At 43.3% G+C, this 24,815-nt stretch overlaps 1 protein-coding gene across 2 annotated transcripts in view; it reads right to left on the reverse strand.

The window, feature by feature from the left end:
- Window positions 1–24,815, reverse strand: part of ADAMTS3 (ADAM metallopeptidase with thrombospondin type 1 motif 3) — a 116,292-nt gene that overhangs the window by 59,425 nt on the left and 32,052 nt on the right. For both annotated transcript variants that reach the window (XM_086463729.1, XM_086463728.1), the window contains exon 4: window positions 18,856–19,012. In XM_086463729.1, the coding sequence (XP_086319855.1) occupies window positions 18,856–19,012 (157 nt within the window). The remainder of the gene's footprint in view (window positions 1–18,855; window positions 19,013–24,815) is intronic.

Consider the following 24,815-nt stretch of genomic DNA (forward strand, 5'->3'; position numbering starts at 1 on the left):
CTGCCTAATGGCCACTCTGCTTAACAAGCCACACAAACCTACGCTGGAAGCTGTGCTACTCAAGATACTCACCAGTGACCTGGAAAACAGGATGCACCCAATGGTAATAAAGTTCCTGATTATCAAAGCAGTGACACCTAAAGGTAAATGAAGAACTTGTACACAGATTGCAAAATACTGAGTTATTAGAAGATATTGGCAGCTGAAAACTAATACACAGGAGAAAGCACAGAAAACGTAGACATACGCACAGCGGCGTTGCCACTCAGTAAAGGGATACTAAATTCAACACGGAGAGCTCTCTCACAACTGCGTTCAACTGCTAAGCCAAAAAGGCACCAACTGTTACAGAAGGCACAGAAGCAAAACATGATGCCGTCTTCACCAGAGGGAGGGGGTGGAAGGCTGTGGAGAAGGCGGCAGGGATGGCCATGAACAAGGAACTGCTTACAGACGGTGAGAGATGAATCAAGCATCTCCCTACACACAGGAAAAGATACAATGAGGAGGGATATGCCAGATCGAGATGAAACCCGAAAAACTCCCAAAGAAAAGAATACTGTCCTGAGATAGGGTGGGTCAAATAAAATGGCCAGGTAACAGGGTTCAAATGAACACAAGTCCTCCGCAGCACCTGAATCGTGTAAGGCTACAGGAAAAGTTCCGAAAGCATTAAACATGTAAAGGTAGGAGAGATCCATGGGTGGCTGGTGAGAAGGGTGCCCTGGAAAGCCTAACACTGCTGAGCGCTGGGAGGATGCACTGGAGGCAGGAAGGCTGTATCGGGGTCTGTTCCTGTACACTTTCCTCAGGTCAGCTCCCGGCCGATGTCAGAGACAGGTTACTGAACTGAGCAGCTCTTGACTCGAGCTCGGCATGGACAATTTTCTGTTCCCGTGACTACGTGACGCAGTGTGCAGAGCCTGTTCCACAGTTACAGCCAAGCTTCATCAATAACGTGTTCTAGTTGTAGCCACTACACTTCAGCAGCTCTCCCATATTAAGCAAGGGAAGAAAGACCAGGGATTTTTTTGCATTAATGCAGATTTCTTTAGGCTGTAAATCTGGAGAAAGGGCAGCTTGAAACACAGGACTCAGCGTTTACAAGGAGCATTACATCTGATGAACAGCTGTGAATCAACCTGCATGGCAGAGACTCAAGAAAACAAGTGCTTAGCTTTTTAAATCCTACAGATACAGACAGTGGATAACCTGAAGGAGACACTGCTGGCTTTTCTCCATCACTTCCCCCCATGAACGCCACCGGTTTATTTACACAGGAACAAACATCAAGGCGTCCTAAATATGCACTATTAAAAAGCCCAGTCAAGAAACAGGTATTTGGGTTTTAGTGCCTATCGGATTTCTTTCACTACCAGCAATTGTAAATCAGCCTGGAGACAGAAAGAGAACGCTTCTGCTCGCTGCAGCGCTAGTAAGAAGTTCCTAATAACAATGCAGATGTTTCCAAGTAGACAGTGGATGGGATGCCCAGATGTCTTTCATTGTCATATTTTTCCAAGCCTCTTGACAAACTTCAGATGTAAAAAAATAAATATGAATGATGAGTCTGTCTCGCCAGCAAAAATAAAAAGCATGTTTGACAAAAAAGCAAACGAAGCAGATCTGTGGAGGTCAGAACTTTGTCGGCCTTTGTCCAATTAAGTTAGCGTATAATCAGCTAACTTGCTGCTAATCAGCTAACTATCAGCAAAACATTGCATGGCGTTATGTGAACTGAACTGCTGGTCACTCAAACACCAGAATCTCTTTAATTGCTTTATCTCACCTTGTGTTCCTTATTAAAGAGCAACTGTTAACTAAAGGAAGACCTCTTTTTTCTTCTAGTAGTAAATGCTCTGGGCATCAGAAACTTGGAACCTTTGAAGAGCTGGAAGTAATGAAAATATATTGTTACTTATTCTTGGCAGGGAAAACGCCACAAACTGATTAAGAAAAAGGACTTGAAATAAATCAAGACTCAATCCTGTGAAAGCAAATTGAGCAATACCATCCAAGTACCAAAGCACAGACTCACATGCATCTGTTTGCAAATTCACTTGTGATTAGTGATAAAAAGCCCATTTAGTTGGCTGTGAAAGAACCTGAGCAGACCCCAGTTACACGGCAGTGCAGTTTCAAGGACTGTTAAGGACAAACTATTTACAATAGTTATCAAAATGAATTATGTGGTTCCTGGATACTCATTGAGTTTTGGTTAAAAATAAGCATTTTAAAAAAGCCAGGTAATAAATTATTCTGTGAACTGGATTTCTGCCGCTATCAGAGATCTAAAAAAGAAATCCAGGGCTTCTGCTGAAAATCAACAAAATCTATGATGCTGTTAGTTACATAATCTGTAACGGCATTATTTATATTTTATTCATCAGCCACAGAGTATAATGAGTTACCCTTTCACTGTAAGATATTTTTCAGTGATTTTCAAAACAGCTTTTGCCACAGATCAAATTAAAGCAACAGATACACTTCAAATTACTCTCAGTCTAGAAGTATCAGCCGGATTTTTCAGAAATACAGCAAATCGAGCTTGGTGAACAACAATGGCAGCCTAAAGCAGGTAACCTATCAAGAGAAGACAACATGTGAGAATGGAACAGCATTAGGAAAATTAACAAGCGTACTATAACTGACACTTGGAATGCAGAGCAGCTGAGGAACAACACTGCTTCCACATGAAAGGGGTCATGTGTGTAAATTGAGCAACAGAGAGTTTTCTTACAATCTGGAGAAAATCAAGTGAATGACATTTGACTCCCAAAAGTACAAGGGTGCAAAGGACCAAGTGTCTTGGACTCAATGCATCCGGAAACATTCAACAGCAGGATTTTTAAGCGAAGCTTGAGATACTCAGTCTATGTCGTGAGAAAACCTAGAAGATCAGAACGCAGTTTCACTTAACCTCAACACTGTCCCGTGTAAGGCAGAGGGGATTTTTCAGAGCTTCCTAGCCCTCCTGGCAGGTGCTGCCCAGCTCTGCATGCTCAGCCACCGCTGTCCCAGCAGCAGCACCCAGCTCTGCCTGGGATGGTGCCGGCAGACCACATGCACCGTGGCTTGGCCAGCCCGCATGTACACATACCAGAGTTTGTACACATAGTTTAGGAAATAAAAAGCTCCAGTTCTACTCTAGGATTGCTTCCTGAAGAACTGATCTTGGAGAAAAAAAATACTAACGGCCTTCCTTTCTGCCCTAAGCAAGCGTAAAAAACCCACAAAGAACCTTTATCATCAAATCACAGATACTCAAAAAAAGCCAAAGGAAAATCTACATCCAAAAATGGAAGCAGAAGACACTCATTTCTAGCTGGACTCAGGCAGTCCAAGACCTAAGCGGAAAAACAAATCAACAAAGACAAAAAGCATCAGGCACTAAACGCGTTCTGTCCTATAAGAAAGGTAATGAAGGGATGACTTGAAAGAGCTATTTATGTTGTGTTTTCAACTGCTTCCTGTTGTGACAATCATAGGTTCTAAAATCCTCAATAAAGTGAAATCGCTACCTTCACGATTTTTCTTTTTTCAACAATCCCAAAATCTTCTTCAATTGGACAAAAGAATTTCTTAACAACTTTCAAATTTCAAAAACATTTTAATAAAGTTGCGACTATGTCACTGATTCACACTTCTCCTGTAAGCTGGCTTCTCAAAACCACGGCTTCCTTGGGGCCAGCCACTCTTGGCAATTTTTTAATTCAAGTCGAACTCTTTCAGAGGCCAGCGAGGACTGTGACATCTGGCAGAGCAGTCTGCAACCATCCCCTGTGGTTCTGCTCAAGCTGCTTTCGGAGATCCCAAGGAACATCCTCAGCAGCTTCTCTGCCCCAGAGTGCCCTCCCATCTATGTGCTTCAGTACCTCTTTCCTACCCTGCTGGAAGAGGCAGGAGGTGACACGACTCCGCTTGCCATCGCTTATGACAATGCCGGACAAAGGTTTCTTTGATTCTGAAAAGCTCTGTTCCTGGCACCCCTATAGCGGGCTGCCAGAGCAGCCATCGGCCGGAGGTGTAGGCACCCACCGAGCAGCAGCCTGCCCAGCCGGTCCGAGATGAGCCCTGGAGGCTTCTCCTGATTCATTAGCTCACTCCCACTCAGTCCATTGTTGCAAACAGAAGTGGTGCCCGCAGAAATCAGCATCGTAAAAACCCCAGGATTTCAGTATCTGCTGGCGTGGACCTTCTCAAACATAGTCACGCCACTTCACAGCACGTTTGAAATACATTCAAGAGGAGACTGTAAGGGAACAGAGTACATACTAAACTGGTAACCTATTACAACATTAACCTTCACGTGAAAGGGAGAAAACACACTCAAAAACTTCAGGCCCAGAGGATTAATGAGATGCTCCAGGGCAGGAAACAGCCGCAGACCCGTCACCGACTGTCACACCACGCTTCGACTTCTGTAAATCATTAACAGAGTTACTACTATTTGTTACCTTAATATTGCCGACAGATTTACTGATGAGAAAAGCACCTCTACAATTTCTCCTAGATCGAGAGCACTTTCTAACCTTTTCTCCTACCATCAAGGCCACAAGCAATCAGATCAAACTGATGTCTCCAACGCACTTTTTAATATAGCTGTGACATTAATACCGACCACTGCATTTAATTCTGTAAGGCAATTCCATTAACACAGGACTGTGGCAAGGTGTAATCCTTTTTATCTCAGCCGCTCCACGACTCACCGTCTACTGGCAGCCTTTACAACAACACAAGCAGAATATCTTCTGCTGTCTGTTAGGACCTAAGCAGCAAACAATCCCAAAGCTTTATTCAGGAAAAACCTCCAATTCTGTTCTGTTCCTGCAGCAAGCAAAAAGTTACTTAAAGGGCCAGAATCCACCTACATTTAGCAAAGGCTGATGGATTCCCAAGGAGAAACAATGCCACCAGAGCAGCTGCCTGCACATTTACAGTGAAGAAACAGAGCAGACGCGGGCTCTTGAATTCACCAGAGGATCTACAGAGCTGTTTTGAGTGCCTGAGCAGATGCCCACCTCTCCCTCATGTAACTAGGATCCAAAATGCAGCATGTTTCCTGTAAAGTTTCTTGTAGAAGAAGGAGGGATGGGTGGGCAGGAAGAGCATGCAAAGGTATACAGAAGGTCCGGCTTAGGTTAAGACATTTTCAAGATCTGACCAAGGTCTTTTTGGCAATGTGACTATCCCAGCATAGACCTGAGATGATGGTGCATCAGAGAAGCACATCTGAGTCCTTACAATCCCCACTGTTCTCAGATCAGGGCTGCTATCAAGCAGGACCAGCAGTACATTATCCGTCCCTCATTCTGGTCCAGCTATCTGAGGCCCTGAGTCCTTCCGGTACTTATACCCTGTCACTCCCTGTCCTCCATGGAAGATGTGAATGAATCCAACCTTCTTTGGGTGCCTAGGTCCAAGTTCGGTAGTCCACGTGGAAATATGGGAGAAGGAGGAAAATCTTACTGCTTCTTGCCACCTGCTGGACAGAGTCCTTTGACATTAACAAAAGAAAGGAGAGCCTTTACCTACAGAAGTAAGTTGTGAGCCCAGCATCAGAGAATATTTGAGTGCGAGAAAGGCCCCTGAACTGACACCTGCTAAGCCCCACACGGTCATTCTTCCCTGACTTACAGAAAGGCAGAGCAGAGAGGCAAGGACAGAAACCTGCGTATTAAGTCTGCCTTCATTAGTCTTATGAGTCCATCTTGGTTTGGGCTAAACCTGCTCTCTGGCACGCATGTGACTCTACCTTTTCAGACGAAGCCCTGCTTGTTATCTGGGTGGTGAAGACCCCGAAGGATACACTAGAGGCACCCAAGCCCTTACTTGTATCTCTCCTCCAGATACATCCTCAGACTTTTCCAGGGAACATTTAAAAAAAGGCACCGCCAGTCATACTGCAAAGGAAGACATAAAAAGCTTTCCATGGCCACTCCTAAAGGTACAAGCCAGCAAAGCTCTTCATCCCTCACTTGGGTTTTCTTCCCAAACCACATGGTATTTGACAGAGCCTAACCCAGATTTCCCTAAGGTCAGCCTCTCCCCGTCACTACGGCAGGAGAAGCCAGCTTCCCTTAGACAGCAATTTGCTCTTTTCCTACTCAAACTGCAGACTCAGACTTGTGTGTCTTCTAATAACCTCCAGAATCCTAACTATCTCGACGATCTTATCCCACGTTATTAGAATACTCAAAAGAATTACTAGGCAAAGCATTCTGGCAAAAAAACCCTACTGTTTTCATAGCAAACAACAGCTGGGTCATGCTGTTACTCTGCGGTGTTTTACTATTGCATTTTGGAAAGATTTACGCACTTCTGTGACCCAAAAATGGATCTGAAGAAACTCGGTCCGCTGGGAGCAAAATTAACTGTAAGGATGATGTTCTCATGTTAGTCATTTCATATGCATCCCGATCAGCTTCGGTTGCCCAGTACTGTGTCATCCCACATAAGACAAGCAAGGTAAATTTACTCTTACTCATCGCCTACACAGTGCTTTACAGGAACAAATGGAATGGCCCTTGCAGAGGAAATGTGCCACCAAAAGAGGAGTACAGCCTGCCAGCCAGTCTCCGCAAGCGTCCAAACTGCTCATTCAAAGGACACAAGATCAATTTTCCTTCTTCTCTATTACAAACCAGGGATGACTATATCTTATTTAGAAATTTTCAGACATAAACTGAATTAAGTTGCCTAGCTCCCTCTTGGTTTGGATTCTTACCTATTGCTGCATTTGTAAAATCTTTCTAAAAATATATTGAGCACCAAATCCATTAAAACCAGGTGTATCACCACGGGGAAAAATGCCCAAAACTGTGTAAAAATGCAGGGGAAGAAAATCCAGCAACAGCCATATGGTACAAAACTTACCATTTTATGTTATGATACCAACTACTACATTTTAATTCATTTTCCCATCAAAGACAGAGGTTAAAGAAGTCAACTGCAGAAGGCAGACTGATTAAAAAAAGGATCTTTTCTTTCAGTGAGTCTCTTGGTGCTTTCATAGTATCACGTTTCAGTACTAAATTTGTATGATGCGCATGTAAAACAGATAAACAAGCATCAGCCCCCGCAAGCTGTGGGAGGATTCATTTCCTCGTGTTCCTGACCTCTAATTCGCATAAATTCATCCTGATAAGGCAGCTCTTCTGCTTCCAATTAGCGTGTTTTCTCAGACAGGGACTGTCTCCCTGGGTACTGTTTTACGGCTGGAGGTACGTGGGGTGGGGAAGGGCAGATGGCTGGCTGGAGCTCGCAAGAGGAACCACCCCTGGACACACCAGTGGGTACTACCACCCTGGTCCCTCTGCTCTTGCTGCTACCTGACCCAGCCAACTTCAAAGCAAGTTTAACCTTCTCATATGCATCTTTTTTCTCAAATTCAGTAGTAGAAATGAGCCACTTTTCATCCGAGCTAGGGAGCTTGGTTCTACCACGCTGTCCAGCACTTTTGACAGCTATTGCTTACCTGTATTAACATTATCTTTCCCTTCAAAGTTTCTCCTCACCTTCCACCTCAAACAACGGGAATGAGACTGGCAGCAAAGAGGAAATCTCGGCAAGAATTGCTTATTCCTTCACACTATGTTTAGCTGACACTATGAATTTCATTTTGGGCATCAGGCTGCCCTGAAAAACATCATCTTCATCTACTTAGAGCTAACATATCACAAAACCAGCTATGGCAACTGTTGTGCTAAGGAGAAGACCCTGGCCAGTGTTCACCACAACAGAGAAAGTACCATGTGCAGGGTTTAACACCTCCTTATCCAGCGGAGGCAATGGCGAGTCCCATGTGATGCTCCTCTCTGACATGACACTGGAATTGTCCATTATGCTGGACACTTGCTGAAAGGGTACAAAGGGTGGTCTTTGCCTTGACATGTCTTCACCTCTTAAGAGATTACAGAAGCACAGAATGTTAGGGGTTGAAAGGGACCTCGAAAGATCATCTACTCCAACCCCTCTGCCAAAGCAGGACCACCTAGAGTAGGTCACCTAGGAATGTGTCCAGGCGGGTTTGAATGCCTCCAGAGAAGGAAACTCCACAGCCTCTCTGAGCAGCCCGTTCCAGTGCTCCGTCACCTTCACAGTGAAAAAGTTTTTCCGTATGTTAATGTGGAACCTCCTGTGCTCCAGCTTGCACCTGTTACCCCTTGTCCTATCACTGGTCATCACTGAGAAGAGCCCGGCTCCATCCTCCTGCCACTCGCCCTTTACGTATTTATAAACATTAATGAGGTCACCCCTCAGTCTCCTCCAAGCTAAAGAGACCCAGCTCCCTCAGCCTTTCATCACAAGGGAGACGTTCCACCTCCTTAAACATCTTTGTGGCTCTGTGCTGGACTCTTTCAAGCAGTTTCCCGTCCTTCTTGACTGAGGGGCCCAGAACCGGACACACTATTCCAGATGTGATCTCAAGAATAGACCTCACCTTAAGATAAGGTGAGAATATTAAGGTAAGAATAGTCTTACCTTAAGAATATCACCTGCAAATAAAACCAGCTTCCTTCACATGGGAACAGCTGCTTACAGAATATTTAAAATTCTCTGATGTCCGTTACCACCACTGTTTGCTGAAAGTTTTCTTCTTCCTATGTAATTTAGGGGCACAAGGAGTTTTTATTGGGAAACTGGATAAGCCTTGCAAAGGCTGCAAGTTGCATGTACTGATCTTTCTCCACTTCTTCAATTTTCCCTTCATACAGATTTCTGTGTGTTTTACTGCTCTGGCTTTGGGTGCCTGCAGTTGGAATCAAGCCTTTATCCTTGGTTTTATTTAGGAATAACTTTCCTTTGTTATTGCCAAGAACTGAAGACGACTTTAACAGATGGATGTCCCTACTCCCATCATCGGGAGGTAAGTGCAACCTCCCTGACACAGACAGAGCCCATAAGTCACTTTCTAGCACTTTTTGATCTATTCCTGCTCAAGTTTCTTTCTTTCTCAAAAAAAATTTTCACAAGCTTTTTCTCAGCTATGAAGTCTGGGTTTTCTTTTACTCATACACAATTCAGAGCAAACAGGATAAAGTCTGTAAGGCAGAGACTATGGATCTTACATTTATATTTAATTTTACAATTATCTGGCTACCATGAAGGGACTCCTTCCTCACGTGCTGCATTGCTCTGAACCTTAGCTTCGTTACCACAGCCTGACTGACAAGCAATGCAGCAGGTCTAAAGTGATGCACTTCATGAGTGTAATTTCTTGGATGTGCCTTGGATGTAATTTCAACACATCTTACTAAGTCTTACAACTCTTTCTACAATGAGGGATGAGTTTTTGCAGCAAACATGCTTCTATTGCTAGCTTTGCCACAAACCTCCTGTTTGAGCACAGCAGGTTATGTTCTCCACTTGTTGACACTTCTCAGCCCTCTTGTCTAAGGTGTCCAGTTATGATTCATGCAAATGCTTTTCGTATATTAACGGAACCCTTCATGTAGAGCAATTATTAAATCGGTTGTGAAAAGTCAAGGGTGGACAGTGAATCTGCCAGGAAACACCCAGCTACCTCATTGCCTAATGAATTTCTGGACACGGTGATCACTACTGTTCAAAAGTTTTTACTGGATGAGAGGTAATGGACACTAGTTGGAACAAGGGAAATTCCAACTAGATAGGAGGGGGAAAACAAATTATCATAACGAGGGTAACCAAACACTGGAACAGGGGCCCAGAAAGGTTGTGGGATCTCCATCCTTGGAAATATTGAAAATACAACTGTGGAGTTACCGTGCTTTGATTCTATGAAACACTGAGCCACAGAGGCCAAACAGATCGGTATGCAAGGGAATGGAGAGATGTCCCAGAAGACAGTATCTAATCCACAGCCTACAGACAAGCACCTCGATTTTTCTCCACCCATGTCACAAATTTTGCTCATCTAAGGAAAGAATTGCATTGTTTTTATTTTTTGAAGCTGGCTGTAAATAACTGCACACAGGAAGACACTAGCATTCATCTCTGAGCTCTGGCAACCAACTGCTAAATTGCATCACCCAGCCCATTAGTGGAAATACACAACATCAAGCCGACTTGAACTGGGAGAAAAAACACCTCACTAAGCCAACTCCATACCCAACTGTCCAGTCTCCCTTTATGTCTCTGGTGACAGATATCACTAAAAAAGAGAGGAGAGACAGCAAACATTAAAACAAAAACATCTTCCAAGTACAAAATGAATCCCAGACTCCATCTGAAGACAAGTGGGCCAAGCTCAGCTGCGAACTTTGAGAGCAAAGAAAGCAGATCTGAAACCAAATCACGGGCTAGCCCTCTGCACAAAAGTATACAGAGGACACGCGTCCCGGGCCATGTTCACCAGGGGGCCTTCTGGGATGAGACAGAAGCAACAGTGGCTCCTGTAGAATCCAATAATACATATAGCTTCTTGGTTATATTTTGTGGCAATCAGTTAATTCCACAGTTGTACAGACTGATGCTGAAATCCAAGCAAGGGAGGTGAAATCTAGTTCAGGTTATGCCTAACCGGGCTGAGAGCACATTTCCGTCTGCGGTGCACACGCTCAAACCCTTGGAGAGGGCTGTAATTCCATTGCACTCAAAGATATTACTCATCTACTTCCATTTCTAGAAGTGCTTGATGGTTTTCTCATTATTTTTCCTCCCACTTCTCCTCCCCCTTAGATCTCTTCTCTTTTTTCCCCATGTATTGTAAATACATCCATCACCAATACTCATTTTCCTTTGTACCATGCCATGCTGTCCCTGTTCGGAAAGTGGTTTGTTGACTACCTTTCCTTTGATCAAGCAAACAGTTACCTGAACAATAAAGAAAAAACCTAACACCACAAACCAATATTCAATCAAGAACTTAAATGAATCCTATTGAGTTCCAATTTTATAGAAGGCATCTGGTTTAAAAGCAAAAGCTGTACCACTTCTGGATAAAGAGATGTCTTCAGATGAGTATATATACAGGTTATTGCCACCAACACAACTTACACAAGAATGCCTATACTGTAACAGAGCATGCTACAAAATGTGGTGTGGAAATCAGTTCCCTCTTTTCCGTTATTACTGATGCACAAGCTTGCGTGGCATGCTGTGCAGTATCTAAAACATCCTCCATCAGAACACAGGTCATGAGAAATTCTGCTGAGAAAGAGTTCAGACACCTTCTGGCACGAAGACGTCTCTAAGAAACGCTAATGTGCCTGTGGAAGTGCTGAGGGAGGTCTCCGAAGCAGGCAATAGTCTTCCCATTCTTCTACCTTCTATTCCAGGGTTTCATTCCCAGGCAACCAGGAGCAATTCCCAAATCATTTCTTCCTCCTACATGTTTCCCACCTGGGACAAAGACCCTCGAACCCAGCGCCATGGCAACCCCATCAGTCACACAAGCACTCTGGTTCTTTAGGGAAAATGAAAATTCTGAAAGGAAGCTGAGAGATAAAGGTTCCTATTCCTTGTTTCCCACTGTTAGGAAGCAATTACAAAAATACTTTAATTTGAAGTGCTCTCTGGGTGAATAGGTTGTCATTAAAAAAAAGACTATGATGTGCAGAAGAAGATAAAACAGGAAAACTTTGAGAGATTAACATGCTGTGTAACCTCCAAGCTTAAGGTTGGTTGTCATCATTATACTATAGGAAAAGAAAGTGCATGGAAAAAAATAATAAACGAATGAACAGGAGGAAAGATAAATCAAACTCTTTGTGATCAGCTCAAGCAGAGTACGATCCAAAACCTGCCTCATCAGCCCACTGACGTCAATCTGAGTCTTCTCACCGACTCCAGTGGACCTGGATCAGGCTACTACAATTCTGAGAAATACAATTTGGATTTTATTTCACCATACTCCTGAGCCCAATCCAGTAGAACTTGCAAAGAAGGCCTCCTGGGTGCAAACTTGATTCTAAACTCTACAGATCTCTCCCTGTTTCTGTTGTTTCTTGAATGCTTTCAAGGAATAAGGTTACTGATCACACATCTTGGTGATGTTTGTCAGCTTACTAACAAAGAAGAAGAGATTCTTTTCATCATGTCCAGACAGAATGATATCATCCTTACACTTTAGAATCCTTCGAACTCAGGCTTGTCTGGAGAGCATTTCTTTCTGTTACTGAGTGAAAAGCTGTTTTAAATGAGGTTTTAACATGACAGCCTCATACATTCTTCTAGTTTTTTTCAGCTTTATATGCATAGCTCATTCGCTCTCTGTCCCCCAGACCCTTTGCCCCCAATATGGAGTCTTTTGATCTTTGTTTCTTTTGCCCTTAAGAATAAGTATCTTTTTCTTCAACAGATGCTCTTAGGGAATAACACTCATGACGTGAGCACCGATAGCAAGTACCTGTAGTGCTCAGCTAAAATGAGAAGCACAGATGTTCAGTGTCTTTAGGATCAAGACTTCAATTCCTGGGGAAATCGAGCTTACAAAATGTCATCCCAGGGCAATCTGATACAGAAGAGCCGTTAGGAGACAATCGTGCATATTTACACCCTTGAGGAACTCCAGAGATCATCCTGTGATACGATTCTCAGACTATACCTAACCAGATGCTCATCCCAGATGTTTTAAAACAAACATCCACTGTCTTTAAAACAAAAAAAAATAATCTCAGAAGCTGGACTACTCCCTCCTCCTGGCCCAGCACAGCCTCCTCGCTGAGCAGCGACGCTCACCCGGCAAGCAGAGCATTTTCCGCTCCCCAGAGGAGTGACCCTACAGAGCAGCCCAACGCTATAGCACAGCGTGTGCTTGCTGGCATCCTGCAAACTGCTGCCCCACAAGGTATGTCTGCATTAGCGGGGGATGCCAAGTCACAGAGCTTTTCATGGGGCTTCTCCAGTACAGTAACCACATTAAATATTTTCAGAAACAGTGCAGAGCCTTGCATAAATTGCCTTCGTGACGCAGTACCAGACACAGACGATGCTAAGCAGCAACGCTTCACAACAGGGTCATTCCCTAAGCAGTTCACTCATCTCAGTCTAACAAGAACTGTTTGGACGTTAAACGTGACAACCCATCATAGCTCAAACTAGGCTATTAGTGGACAGTCAGAAACAGTAAGTGGAAATAACACCTCCTCCTCCCTCTGTGCATCTATCACCTCTTCTAAAGCCAAAAAGGTTCATTAGGATTGCTGGGCTGCTAAGGCCCCACTGTCAATAAACGCATTTCTGAGCTGTGTTTCTCCTTCAGCACCGGTCAAATGACAGCATGCTGCATTAGCTGGGAATGTCTATGAAATTCTGAGAGCCACCTATTTCTCTGTATTCCTACCAAGCCTAGTGAGAAGGTGGTCTGTAGTCTGAGCAGCCTGTCTCAACTCACTGTCACTTGCTGTAAGCATGTACCTGTTCATTCATCATCTCCTACCAGGTTCATACTGGTCGATTCCACGTCACTTATGAGCACAAATACAAATTTTCGATCATTTTCTCAAATTCAGACAAAAATTAGGACAGTACCTGTATTTTGAAAATGTGGTGTGAGTATTCTTGCTTCAGGTCATGATTACATTAAACACTATGAGCTCACCAGTTTTCACATGGTTTTCTGTGTGACTCCTGTCTGACCCAGTTCTTCACGAGGAAGAATAATCAAGACTTTTCTGTTCCCAGGGGGGAAATCCACTTGACATTTGTTGATGCTGTGTCACATCCTACTACGTTTAAGTGGTTTTCAATAGCTGGGACTTCCCGGGGGAGGCCTCGGCTAGCATCCTGCAGAAGAGGAAGAGCTTCCTCTGTCCAGAAGAACTAACCCAGGCGCAGCTGTTCAAACCAGCTGACAGGCTTACCCAGTGTAACGGAGATCGCAAGCTCCAATTAGGTTGGTCGTTTTTTAAATGTTTTTAACATTAACCGGTCAGGAATTACTACTTCTTGCAGATCCCTACACTGCTTCACACAAGCAGAAGAAAGATTAGGTTCCAAGAATTACAGTAAAACAAGATCCTTTGAATTAGCAGACAGATTACCCATGAAATACAAATAACCACTCCTGTTACCAGTCTGTCAAAAATTCGGAAAATTATCCACATTTCCCTCGTATCACAGAGTGAGAGCATAGGCATTTCATAAGCATGAAACAACCACCAAATATTCAGGGCCATTTCTATGCAAGAGATCATATTCACCCCAGAATGGCTGAAAAGAGTGAGGTATAAAAAGGCAGTAATTAATGAAGGGTTCCTTCAAGGAGTCTAAATTGGGGGCGCACACCCACAAAGACCAACAGACACCCAATAGTTCAAAGGGTAGCTGTACCATTTCTTTAAAGGCTCAGCCTCTGGTATATTTTCTTAGGTCCTTAACTCGAGAGATAATGAAATTTAAAAAACATTAAAAAAGAAAAAAAAAAGAAAAAAAAAAAAGAAGGAATAAATACGGAATGTGCTGCCTTATCACTTCACTTCTGTTTCTGAAATACTCACATTTCTTCCCATCTTTTGCTAAGTGTTTTGAGGGGCTTTTCCCTATGCTTAATAAAAGAGGTAAAAAAAAAAAAGCATCTGAAGAAAAGACTATATAAGCACTTCAGTGCGTGAAGACGCAGAAGCTCTCCAGCCCTCCTCCGAGCACAGACATGCAGAGGGAAGGAAAACCAAGGCCTATCCATAAATGTTAATGGGTCTGTCACCCTACAGCATCCCTCAAACGAATGAGGCAGCATCTGATTTCTTGAACGTTTCATGTAATGCACTTCTAAGGTGACCAATCTCTACACAAAGCAAATGATGAACACAATACCATGGGCACGCCATACGCCCTCATTCCCTGAAGAGGCTATAGACAGCCATGGATACCGTAAGCAGGAATCAGCACAGGGTGCTGCTTCAGGGGTAGGGTTACACTGCTGCAAAAAAAGGCTAAACCCCATGCTATCCAGTAGCTCGAGGCATCCTAGTATCTTCTCCGGAAACCCAGACTTCTGGTTCCCACCTTTCTAAGAAAGCTTGCTGAAACTTCATCACAAATAACTGCAATACAGAAAAACAGGAAAGAGAAGCAGACAGATTGTGTACGTGTGCTTATTTCTATGAGAACACAGTACACGAACCAATAAAAGCTCCACTATATTGCAACCGTTGCTAAAACCTTGATCTTAAGATGGTAGTTTTATTGGCTCAGAACTCCTACGCTCATTCTGTCCCACTGTTTGAAAAACGTCCAACAAATTCCCAAATGTTACAGAATCCTGCAGGAATACCAGATGTCCTGTCAGACTGGAAGTTTCTTCCGTATGGCTGGCGTTGGAAGCTTCCACTACGATACTATCTTGTAAAACTGACTTCTTGTAGAGAGAACACAACACAGTATGTCCCATTTCACCGTGGAGGAAGGCTTTTACACAACGTCTCCCAGTTATTATAACAACTTCACTGACGACCACAATTTTAAGCACTTTTTTATGTTAATGTCTAGTTCATTGAGTCATTCTTATGCCCAATCTGAGCCAAGATGAAACTATCAAACAATAGTGCAGACAAGACTACAGTCTACTTTAAACAATAAGGATAACAGTACAATAAGATCACGCTTTACCAAATGGGAGTAGTCAGTAACTGGGCTTGGTCAATGACAACGAAATGCGGCTAAAAGCAAAGAAATCTCTCTAGCTGAAAAGTAACCAGGAGAGAAAATCAGCCAGCCTCCATCTAACTTTCTTCTTTGAAAAACAGGAAGATCGGAAAGACTTCCAGTTTTCACAGTGCACTGGCAAGTGGAGACCTTTAAACACATCTGAAAATTAAAGACCAATGGAAGCTTACGTCTAACACACTTTAAGAAACCCTCTTAGGAGAAAGTTCAAGATACCAGCAGAAGTCTCAACATCTACAGCATTCTCACAAAAGCGCAGGCATGCCGTACTGTTATCCGTGCCAGGATCAGCCAATGTTCTGGTATGGGGGGCTGTTGAGAGGTCCTCTGGCCACTTTTAAAATGAACATGAGCTGTATAAAAAAGCAGTTTGACTAGTACATTGAACTGCTTGGCAAGGCAATGATCAAGAGGAATTTTTCTGTGTATAATGTCCATTAGGAAGGAGGTTAAAAACCTTCAGTAAAGACAAACTTTAATAAGACTTGCATGTTTGTTCTAGCTCAACAGGCACAGATAAGGAACCCCTCACCTGATGTTGTAAATGACCTTACAGTAAGGGAACTGATTAGCAAAGCCAAGATGGCACCAGAACACACACACATGGAAGCCAAAACACCCATACAACACTGTGTTGTAGTGGCAATTCTCTCACACTAGGTAAGGTTTTATGCAATAATATAAACTTTTGGGATGGAATGGTCTGGGTGTCTTACAGGAATAGAGCTTGGTTAAAACATGGCAGCAACCCAGCAAGTATAAACTATCCCCCTTTTCCTACCATGATAAGCTGCATGTTCTACAGGACTGGACCATACCTTGGCATCACTGGGCACCTTCACCTAGGTACAGTTACGCACAGGAGTTATCCACAAATCTGTGGCTATTACTCTAGGAACTTCAAATTAAAAACATACCAACAAGTTAGTTGTACACACAGTGGTACAAAAGTGGGTGAATCGTTTTCCTTGAATGTGCATTTCAAATTATGAAAAAAATGGGAGGAAGGAGAATGATGTTGCAGATGACAATAAACAAATGCTAAAATACTAGTCACAGAAAGTACAATAAAGCAACAGGAGCTTGGGTTGAGCTCTCCAATTGCTAGATTTTGCATCATACAAGTTGAAATATAGAGATGTTTCATATAAATATGTGTGCGCTGCATCAATAGAATACCCACCAGAGCATACCATGACCACAGGCTGCTGGGCTGTACTACAGCCAGAGGTTTGTTCATTTTTGCTAGGGGTAGAACAACTTGGTGACCCAGGATCTACACAGCCCAGCTCTCCAGAGCACCCGCCAGGCTTCAGGGGGCTCCCAGGAACATCACACTACATTGAGCTGTCTCAGGACAAGACTGGCAATCCTTTTAATCATGTGGCAGACACAAGCACCTCTCTTCTCTCACACCCTCCTCTTCCATTTGAAATAAAAGGCTGTACCTTTCTCATAGTTACATGGGCTGCAGCAAGCTCCCTTTGGCTATGTTTGATCAAGTTCTGGTTCCTTTCATCACGCTCCTTTCTCGCTGAATGCCCTCACGGTGGTCTCACAGCCACCTTTCTGGTTCTCGGTTCCACTTGCCAGGATGACCAGTATTACCTACTGCACAGACCTCTGCCAGACAAATGCTAAAATAACAAGACACAGTATCACAGAAACAGATCCCCTCTGCCAAAGGACAGAATAAAGCAACCTACAAGAAACAAGACACCTTGGCGTGAACTTCTTGATAAACAAGAAATCAGCTACGGACATATGGCTCTGACACTAACTACAAAAAAAAAAGGTTTTAGGTTACAAAAAACGTAGCTGCTGTTCTTAAGCGCTCCCTCTGAGCACACAACAGAAGAGGGAAAGACACTGAAGACAGTGTCCAAAGCAAGACAGCCTTCCAGAAGGTACATCGCCAGGTACGCACTGTGTCTAACCAGAGCCTGAGTCTGCCAAAGTGGTTTCAACACAGAAACACAGCGCTGAGTCCACTGTCACTGCCACAAAGGCTTATTTAGCACTGTTTCGTCAGTCACACTACAGAGATGCACGAGCTAGATTTGAATGACCTTGCTGGGGCACCAAAAGCGCAGGACCCGTGGCGGCACAGGTCTCAGAGAAAAGTCAAGTCGATGAGCCCGCGTGGTTCAGACTGCTGGTGGTCCCCAGGCCTGCTGCGATATCACTGTGCCATGTTGCAGTCGGCAGCATGGACTTATCTTCTGAAAGGCTAATAAAAGCCTGACAGGATTTTATTTGAAATGGCTGTCAATTCCCACCTGCTTTTTCAGAGATAAAAACTCCAAAACCACACCACATAATTTAAGTCCGTGAGGACTGGCAACAAGGGACCGCTTGATTCCTCTCTGTTTAATATTTGTATCTTAATTCTATTTCTGTCTGTTGTATGTAGTTTTCTTTTTAAAACCTTTTAAGTTCCAAGAACATGTGAACATAAAGTACAAATGGAATTTGAGAAGCTGAGAGATGTTGAAAAAAAGGCAGAGCACTGAAGGGGAATGGAGCTGCTCTTTCATCCACAGCCCATAGTGTCAAAAACCTCAGCGTTCACTATGCAATGCGTTGGCTTGTAAGGATTTATATAATATTAAAAGGGGAGGGGGGCGGAATGTACAAGTAAATGGACAAAACTACACAATAATTATTCCCAGATGGACCAACCACATTATCTTCAAGACGGAGGGGAATCCTTGGGTATGTCAACATCTATCCGATCAAGACAACTGCCTTCAAAGTGCATTAACTGCAACCAGTAGAAGGAGGAAAGCAGCATCAGTCATTGGCACAATTTAGCTATTATTCATAAAGAAACACGACCCAAACTTTAAACAGAAGCTCTATGGACAGGCGAGCCTTAATAACAACTTAGAATGTTAAAGTCATGTGAGTATTTCTATTAACATCTTGCGTCCCACAGTATCTTACCAACTTATTTAGAGCTCTGACTTGTTTCCACTTAAGTCAGTACAAACTTTGCCCTTGGTGTAAGGAAGGAAAACCCAAGCATTTTGCAACATTTCTTGATGAGAACACTTTGTGGCTGCGGTCCGTTCTCCTAGACGAGAGCACACGTGCGCTGCTCATGGCAGAGAAACGGCATGTATGACTCCGAGGGCGTATTTCAGCAAAACATTCAAACACTTCTTTTTCAAACAGCTCAGTCAAAACTTCATCCTTCAAAAGCTACCGCAGGCTAGAGTTACCTGGAACAGGTTTGTAAACAATCGACACGGGGTACTGTACCTTCCATATGGACATCAGCGAGTGTATCGGTGGGATGCTGCGCTACAGCTGACCGCCTGTACACCATGTGGATTCTTCCCTTTTCCTCTTCCATTTGCTTGCCTCTTTCCAAAGGCTCAATGAAGTATTCATCCTTATCAGTTCTTATCATTCCAGCCTGGTGAGGAAGAGATAAAGCATGCCAATATGTCATTTGAGAGCCTAAAGACCTGGCCTGATGCTTTAAAAACAAGAGGGGCAAAGCATGAAACACTCAGCATTTCACTGTGTTGTAAGACTCAAATTAGGCCTGGCTTTCCTTTGCATGGACTTCTTGCCAGAGGCGACATCCCTCTGCACTCTGGGGATGCTCATCTGGCCGAGGCCACTGTTCAAAGGCGTTAGGAGAACATCTTGTATATGTAGGAGATACATCACCCCTTCGAAAACACAACTAAGACCAAAGACCATTTGTACTTATGCACAGCTATTCTGTAATCTAAGCATGGCACGCTGAGCACTGCCATGTTCTGCTGCTCCCTAACCCATGTACATTCTGAACCTCTCACGGCTCAGACACTTCATTTTACTTCACTAAAATGAGCAGAAGCCATGTGGTTTCCTACTTAAATGAGCACATGCTGTTCCACCCCGTAGCTTCACAGCTACTGACAATTCTTCAAACCCCTTTCTCTTTACATCTCTCGTCTTTAAAAGCTGCTGTCCCACAGCTGTCCCAGTTTGTGGAGAAGGCAGGTTTATCCCAGCAGTTGCCACAACTGAACTCACTGGAGTAGGTCACACCTGTCTGAGTCCAGTTTAAGGGAGGAGAGACTCACTCTCAAGAGGAAAAAATGTCTTTGCTGGCACTCAAATACAAATCACGGCAAAGGAAATCTGGCAATACGCTCAAGGAAAGAGTCATTTAAGAATCCCTGCTTGTATCTAAGGGCAGAAAGACTAAACTTCTTCCAGCACAGCCAGTGAAAGCAAAAACTTAATGTAAGGGAAAAATGGATATAGAATACTTGAAAATACTGGAAAACACCGATGGGGTAGGTATTTTGAGGAATCTGTAAGTCATCATCGAAGTCATTAACGTAGCAAACATGAATGTTTGTATAAAATACAGCAGAGCAACTGCTAACCAGCAGGACCTTCCTTTTGTACAATGTTCTTCTCTGGCTTGCAAGTAAGCAACCGGTGGCTGCCTCCCAGAGCACCCCCCTGACCCCACCAGACCCACTGTGTCCGATGTGTTGGGGCAATGCCCAGCAGCCCACCTGCAGTAAAACTCCTGCAAAACTCCTTTCAGTTGAACTAAAAACCACGGTGTGCGGGACCACCTGTTCTCATCCCACCTGCAATCATACGCTCCAGCTCTGAATGCCATCAGCCTTATTTATGGCAATGCTACACAAATTTATCTTTTATCATTTTTTTTTGCCACAAACAGAGATTATTGTAGTCCAAGCTTAGATAACTTCCCAAATAAAAGTAGACAGAATTGTGAAAGTATATGACGGAGTAGAAAAATTATTATTTTCATTAAAATATTCAAAATGTCACAAACAGTACTTCACCACAGGCCTTCCATGCTCCCTGTGTTTTCTTACATCTACAGGCAAATTTCCAGTTAATGTATTTCTTCAAATATTGGCTATACTACGTAAAGCTAAATACTACATTCTTCCTTTGTTTTCATTATGTGAATAGCAGTAATAACTGATATTTTTGGTTGGCATAACTCAGGTTAGCATCACAAGTCAGTTTTTCATGTGGCTAGTTCACTTAATTAGACGGGGAATTAACAAGTTCCCTCTGCATGTTAATGGCTCATTTGCCATTCTGCGTAAAACTAAGTTTCATATCTACAGTTGCTATGTTAACGGTGCAGACCTTGTCTTGGCACAAAGATTTTTTTGTAAAGAACCCATTTTCTATCAAGGTGCTGCCTGTGAGTTGAAAGTAGTTCTATCCAAAAAAGCAGCGCTCGGTGCAAAAGCGAAGCTTGGCTTCACTTCCCAGCTCCGACGTGTACGCTTTTGCTTGGCTGTGGGAAATCTACAAAGAAAGAGCCACAATTAAATTTTTGAGAATGGGTGTGCCTTGCTGTAAAAGGAATATAAGAATAATCTGCAAGCATCAAGTACAGTTTCCATTGCCACAACTCTCCATAAAACACTGTGACAGACCTAACACATTCCACCCCCTTAAGCCACAACTCATTGCCTGCTCCTCAAAAGCCTCCTGACTTCCCAGATGCCGATAACCTGGCCCTATTAACAGCAGGCAGAAACAGTTGCTATTTTAGAAGTCTAATTACTCATTAAGCAGAATAGTACCCAAAGTGAATATCCCATTTCACCTAAGCACGCTAAACTCATCATGTGGCTCACGAGAAAAATAATTAATGCTAATTTACAAAGTATAACCACTGCGATAAAAGGCATCGATTCAGGGTGACCTTTCCCCACAAACACACCTGGCAGAACAGACCGGCACCTAAACCTACCCTTCTGTCAGCCTCTCTCTCGCACCCACCTTTTTTTTCTTTTAAAAGAGCTTTTATAGATGATTATTTACACTATTGTTATTTACATATTATTTAGACCTAAGGTGTACCTCTACCTTTTGTTCATCTTCATGGCAGTGGCTAACTCCACTGATTTCAGTGGATTTGAACTGCGTTGAGGGGATTTGTGCCCATAGTTGTGAACAATCATGACACAATTTCTCTGCAAAATTTGCAAATGGAGCTGAAGGGCTGGATTCCAAACTGGTTGCCACCAACGTGGGGTTCCTGGAGAGCAACATCTCCCGCAGCTCCAGTGCGACAGCAGCGATCTGACCTCCAGTGCAACTGGCAACCTCCCCCGGCACAGCAGAGAAATTAGTTAACAATACATCCCGTCAAACGACTCTCACGGACCACAGCGTTCCCCACAGCCCCAAGAGAAAGGAAGAATCACAGTGGTGGCTAGGCAATTGTGGCTTTGTAGTCAAAGGGCCAAACATAAAGGGCTGATGAAGGAAAAACATGGATTTAAAAGAAAAGAAAAAAGAACAAGTGGACATCGGTTATATTAACAAGAACACATTTGGGGTTTATTCAGCATCATTTCTCACTTTGATCCTCATCCCTCCCATACCTTTTAGCCTTGTTTTACTCTTTCCTTCATTTGCAGGTATGATTTTTTTATCACCTGTGTGGAAGTTGAACAGGTTTCACGGGCGTCTGAATAATTATTTTGCCCACATTTTTGAGATACCCTTGCTTTGCTTCACAGTAAACAGTACAAATATTAAAATGCTCTGTCCATTGCTTAATACATAGGAGTTAAAATTACTACAGTAGCATTATCTTACAAAGTGTGCTGTAAATGACAGCAGACAAAGTGTTATAAATATTGATTTTTTTTTTTCTCCTTTTGTTGGAAAATGAGATTTATAATCAACAGAGACAGTTTTGGTCCATTTTAACAGCCTACAGGCAAGCATGAATGCAGAATCCAGCTCGCTTTCCCTTCTGACCTTCGCTACCTCCACACCTGCCCGCCCCACCCCCCCACCCCCTAAAATTTCATCAATAAGGAGAGCTCAGAGTTTTCCAAATGAATGGAGAAAGAGGAGCATAAGCAGGTATTGCATTTTCACAGGAATCCTCACTGTAAACTCTACTGTCAACCCAGCATTTTCTTCCCCACCAGCCAGAGAGAAGAGCAGGCAGGTGGTTAGAGCACACATTTTTAAAGGCTCACTTGGAGAAAAGACTGCGGTGGATTTTCAAAAAAGAAGTATGTGGTGGAAATTTTTTTTTCCACAAAAGCACATTTATGGAGCAGTACAGGAAAGCATAGTCTGAAATCTTGGAATGCTATTAATTTTACTACTTTTTCTTATAAATTAACCATGTTAAAAATTTCCATCAACTGAAGGATGCAGTTCGAAATCTGTGCTTCTGTGAACTTTATCTACAACTGTCCTCATTATTCTTCAAATGTGGAAATGGGAACACCACAAAACTACCCAAAGCAAAAAGCAGCCTTTGTGGCACAGTGGCTGGAAACAACCCGCCTCTTCTCAGCACCATTTCAACCTTGACAGAGGCTCGGGTAAAGAGGATTAACCTCCCTGCTTTCCTACAGACTCACTTCTCCCCTTTTCCAAAGCACATTCCCCTCCCCAAGGGGCGTCACAGGGGAAACCTGCCTAAGGTCTGATCGGCACCTTGCCTGCACCCACCTCGCTGCAAAAGGGCTGGAGGGGTCTTCAAACCACTCGTGAGCACTAATGCAATTTCATCCCTGCAGCTCTTTCCATCCTCTTCCCTCCAGAAGCAATGGTGCGCAGCAAACTGAGGGAAAACCTTTCCGCTGAATTAAACTGATGCAGGGGCAAGTCCTGCCTGAGTTTGTAATAAAAGGTAACTGGGAGCACTGCCAAATCTAGTCTGGCACAGGCAGCCCACCTAGGAGGACTGCCCAGAGGACAGCAAACGATGCGTGCTTTACCGAACAACCCACTGAGAAAGCAAAACCTGGAAAAATGCATGGGTTTTTTTTTTTTCAAATGCAAAAGGACGCAGACGATAATAAGGGAATTACAAACAATATAAAGCCTTGAGAAAATAACCTACAAGGGCAGGTTAAACTAAGGAATCACTTACTGAGCCAAAATCAACAGCATTTAAGGGGGAACATGATTCCGTATAAATATGCATGGGGTATTAGCTGCGAGAGGGGAAAGAACCATTCATTCAGAAAGCACAACAGAGAACTGTGGAGTGACCATCAAGAATGGACACATTTAACTTCAATATGAGAGTAAACATTACGGGTGGGATTTTCAAAAGTATTTTAGGAAGTTAAATGCCCCATTTCTAGCACTTTGCAATATGGGCAAGTCATTTAATTCTCAGGTGTGTTTTGAAAAGCCCACCCTTGAATGTCAGAAAGTGAAAGAGTTTGTTTAGCAAGGCAGGAGAGTCACACACAGTTGGCCATTACCAAGTCAAGTGCTGCTAACACTTGCTGCTGCGTGTTGCCGGAGAGTAGGAAACGCTTTGGGTTGTTAAAAGTCTACAGCGCATTCATTTTACAAAATAAACCTACGACAGAATACCCCCATCCTACCTATCATCTCACGTTCAATGCAACGAGGTCAGTCACGGCTCTCAGTCTCTGATGCCATCTCCACTGCCCACCTCTATCCCAAGTTCTGGGTTTTTTTTTTCCTTCTTACTGTCCTCTGATAGACTGGACATGGTGCCCCCAAACACAAAAGCTTCTATTTCTCATGCAGCTCCCACTACAAAACTCTCGTTTGCCTGCCTGCCTACGAAAAAAGCTTGACAACAGTGAGATTTGTGAAGTGCCGAGACCTCTGTCTACTGTAGTCACCAATCGCGTCTTATTCTTCCCGCCTCCGCTCCTGCCTGCATCTGCTCCCTCCAGTCAGGCAGAGATCCCTCTGCCCCACCAGTGAGGCTGACACCAGCACCGTGATCACAGTGAGCTCTACACACTTTCATCCACAAGGGCTCCTGTGCCGCCCATTTTTCATATCACTAAAAATGTGTATGTTCAAGTAGACTGATACTGAATTACAGCTAAATACTAACAGGTTCAGCTATTCTCTATTGACTTAAAGGCAGTGAGTGCACAATATAATAATTATTTTCAGTGAAAAATGCTTTCATTCTGATGTTTTTGTGGCTTTGCCATTGTTTTAGTTTATGTATGCGCTTATCTTCACAATATTGTAATTTCAGCTGGTATCCGTAGCTTGAAAACACTGCATTTCTGTTGGACACGATGAACCTACCACAGAGAAAGTTATAATATAAATTAATTTGTTAAACTGTCCTTAGTGCTCTTGTACTACAAAGAAATAGTTTTTAAAACAGTGACTGATACTCTGGGGAACTGAGGTGTTAATTAGCAGCTTTTTCTCATAAGTCAGATTTCAACAGTGAGAGA

The sequence above is a fragment of the Leptosomus discolor genome, chromosome 4 (genome assembly GCF_034619465.1).
Source record: "Leptosomus discolor isolate bLepDis1 chromosome 4, bLepDis1.hap2, whole genome shotgun sequence".
Taxonomy (NCBI): domain Eukaryota; kingdom Metazoa; phylum Chordata; class Aves; order Leptosomiformes; family Leptosomidae; genus Leptosomus; species Leptosomus discolor.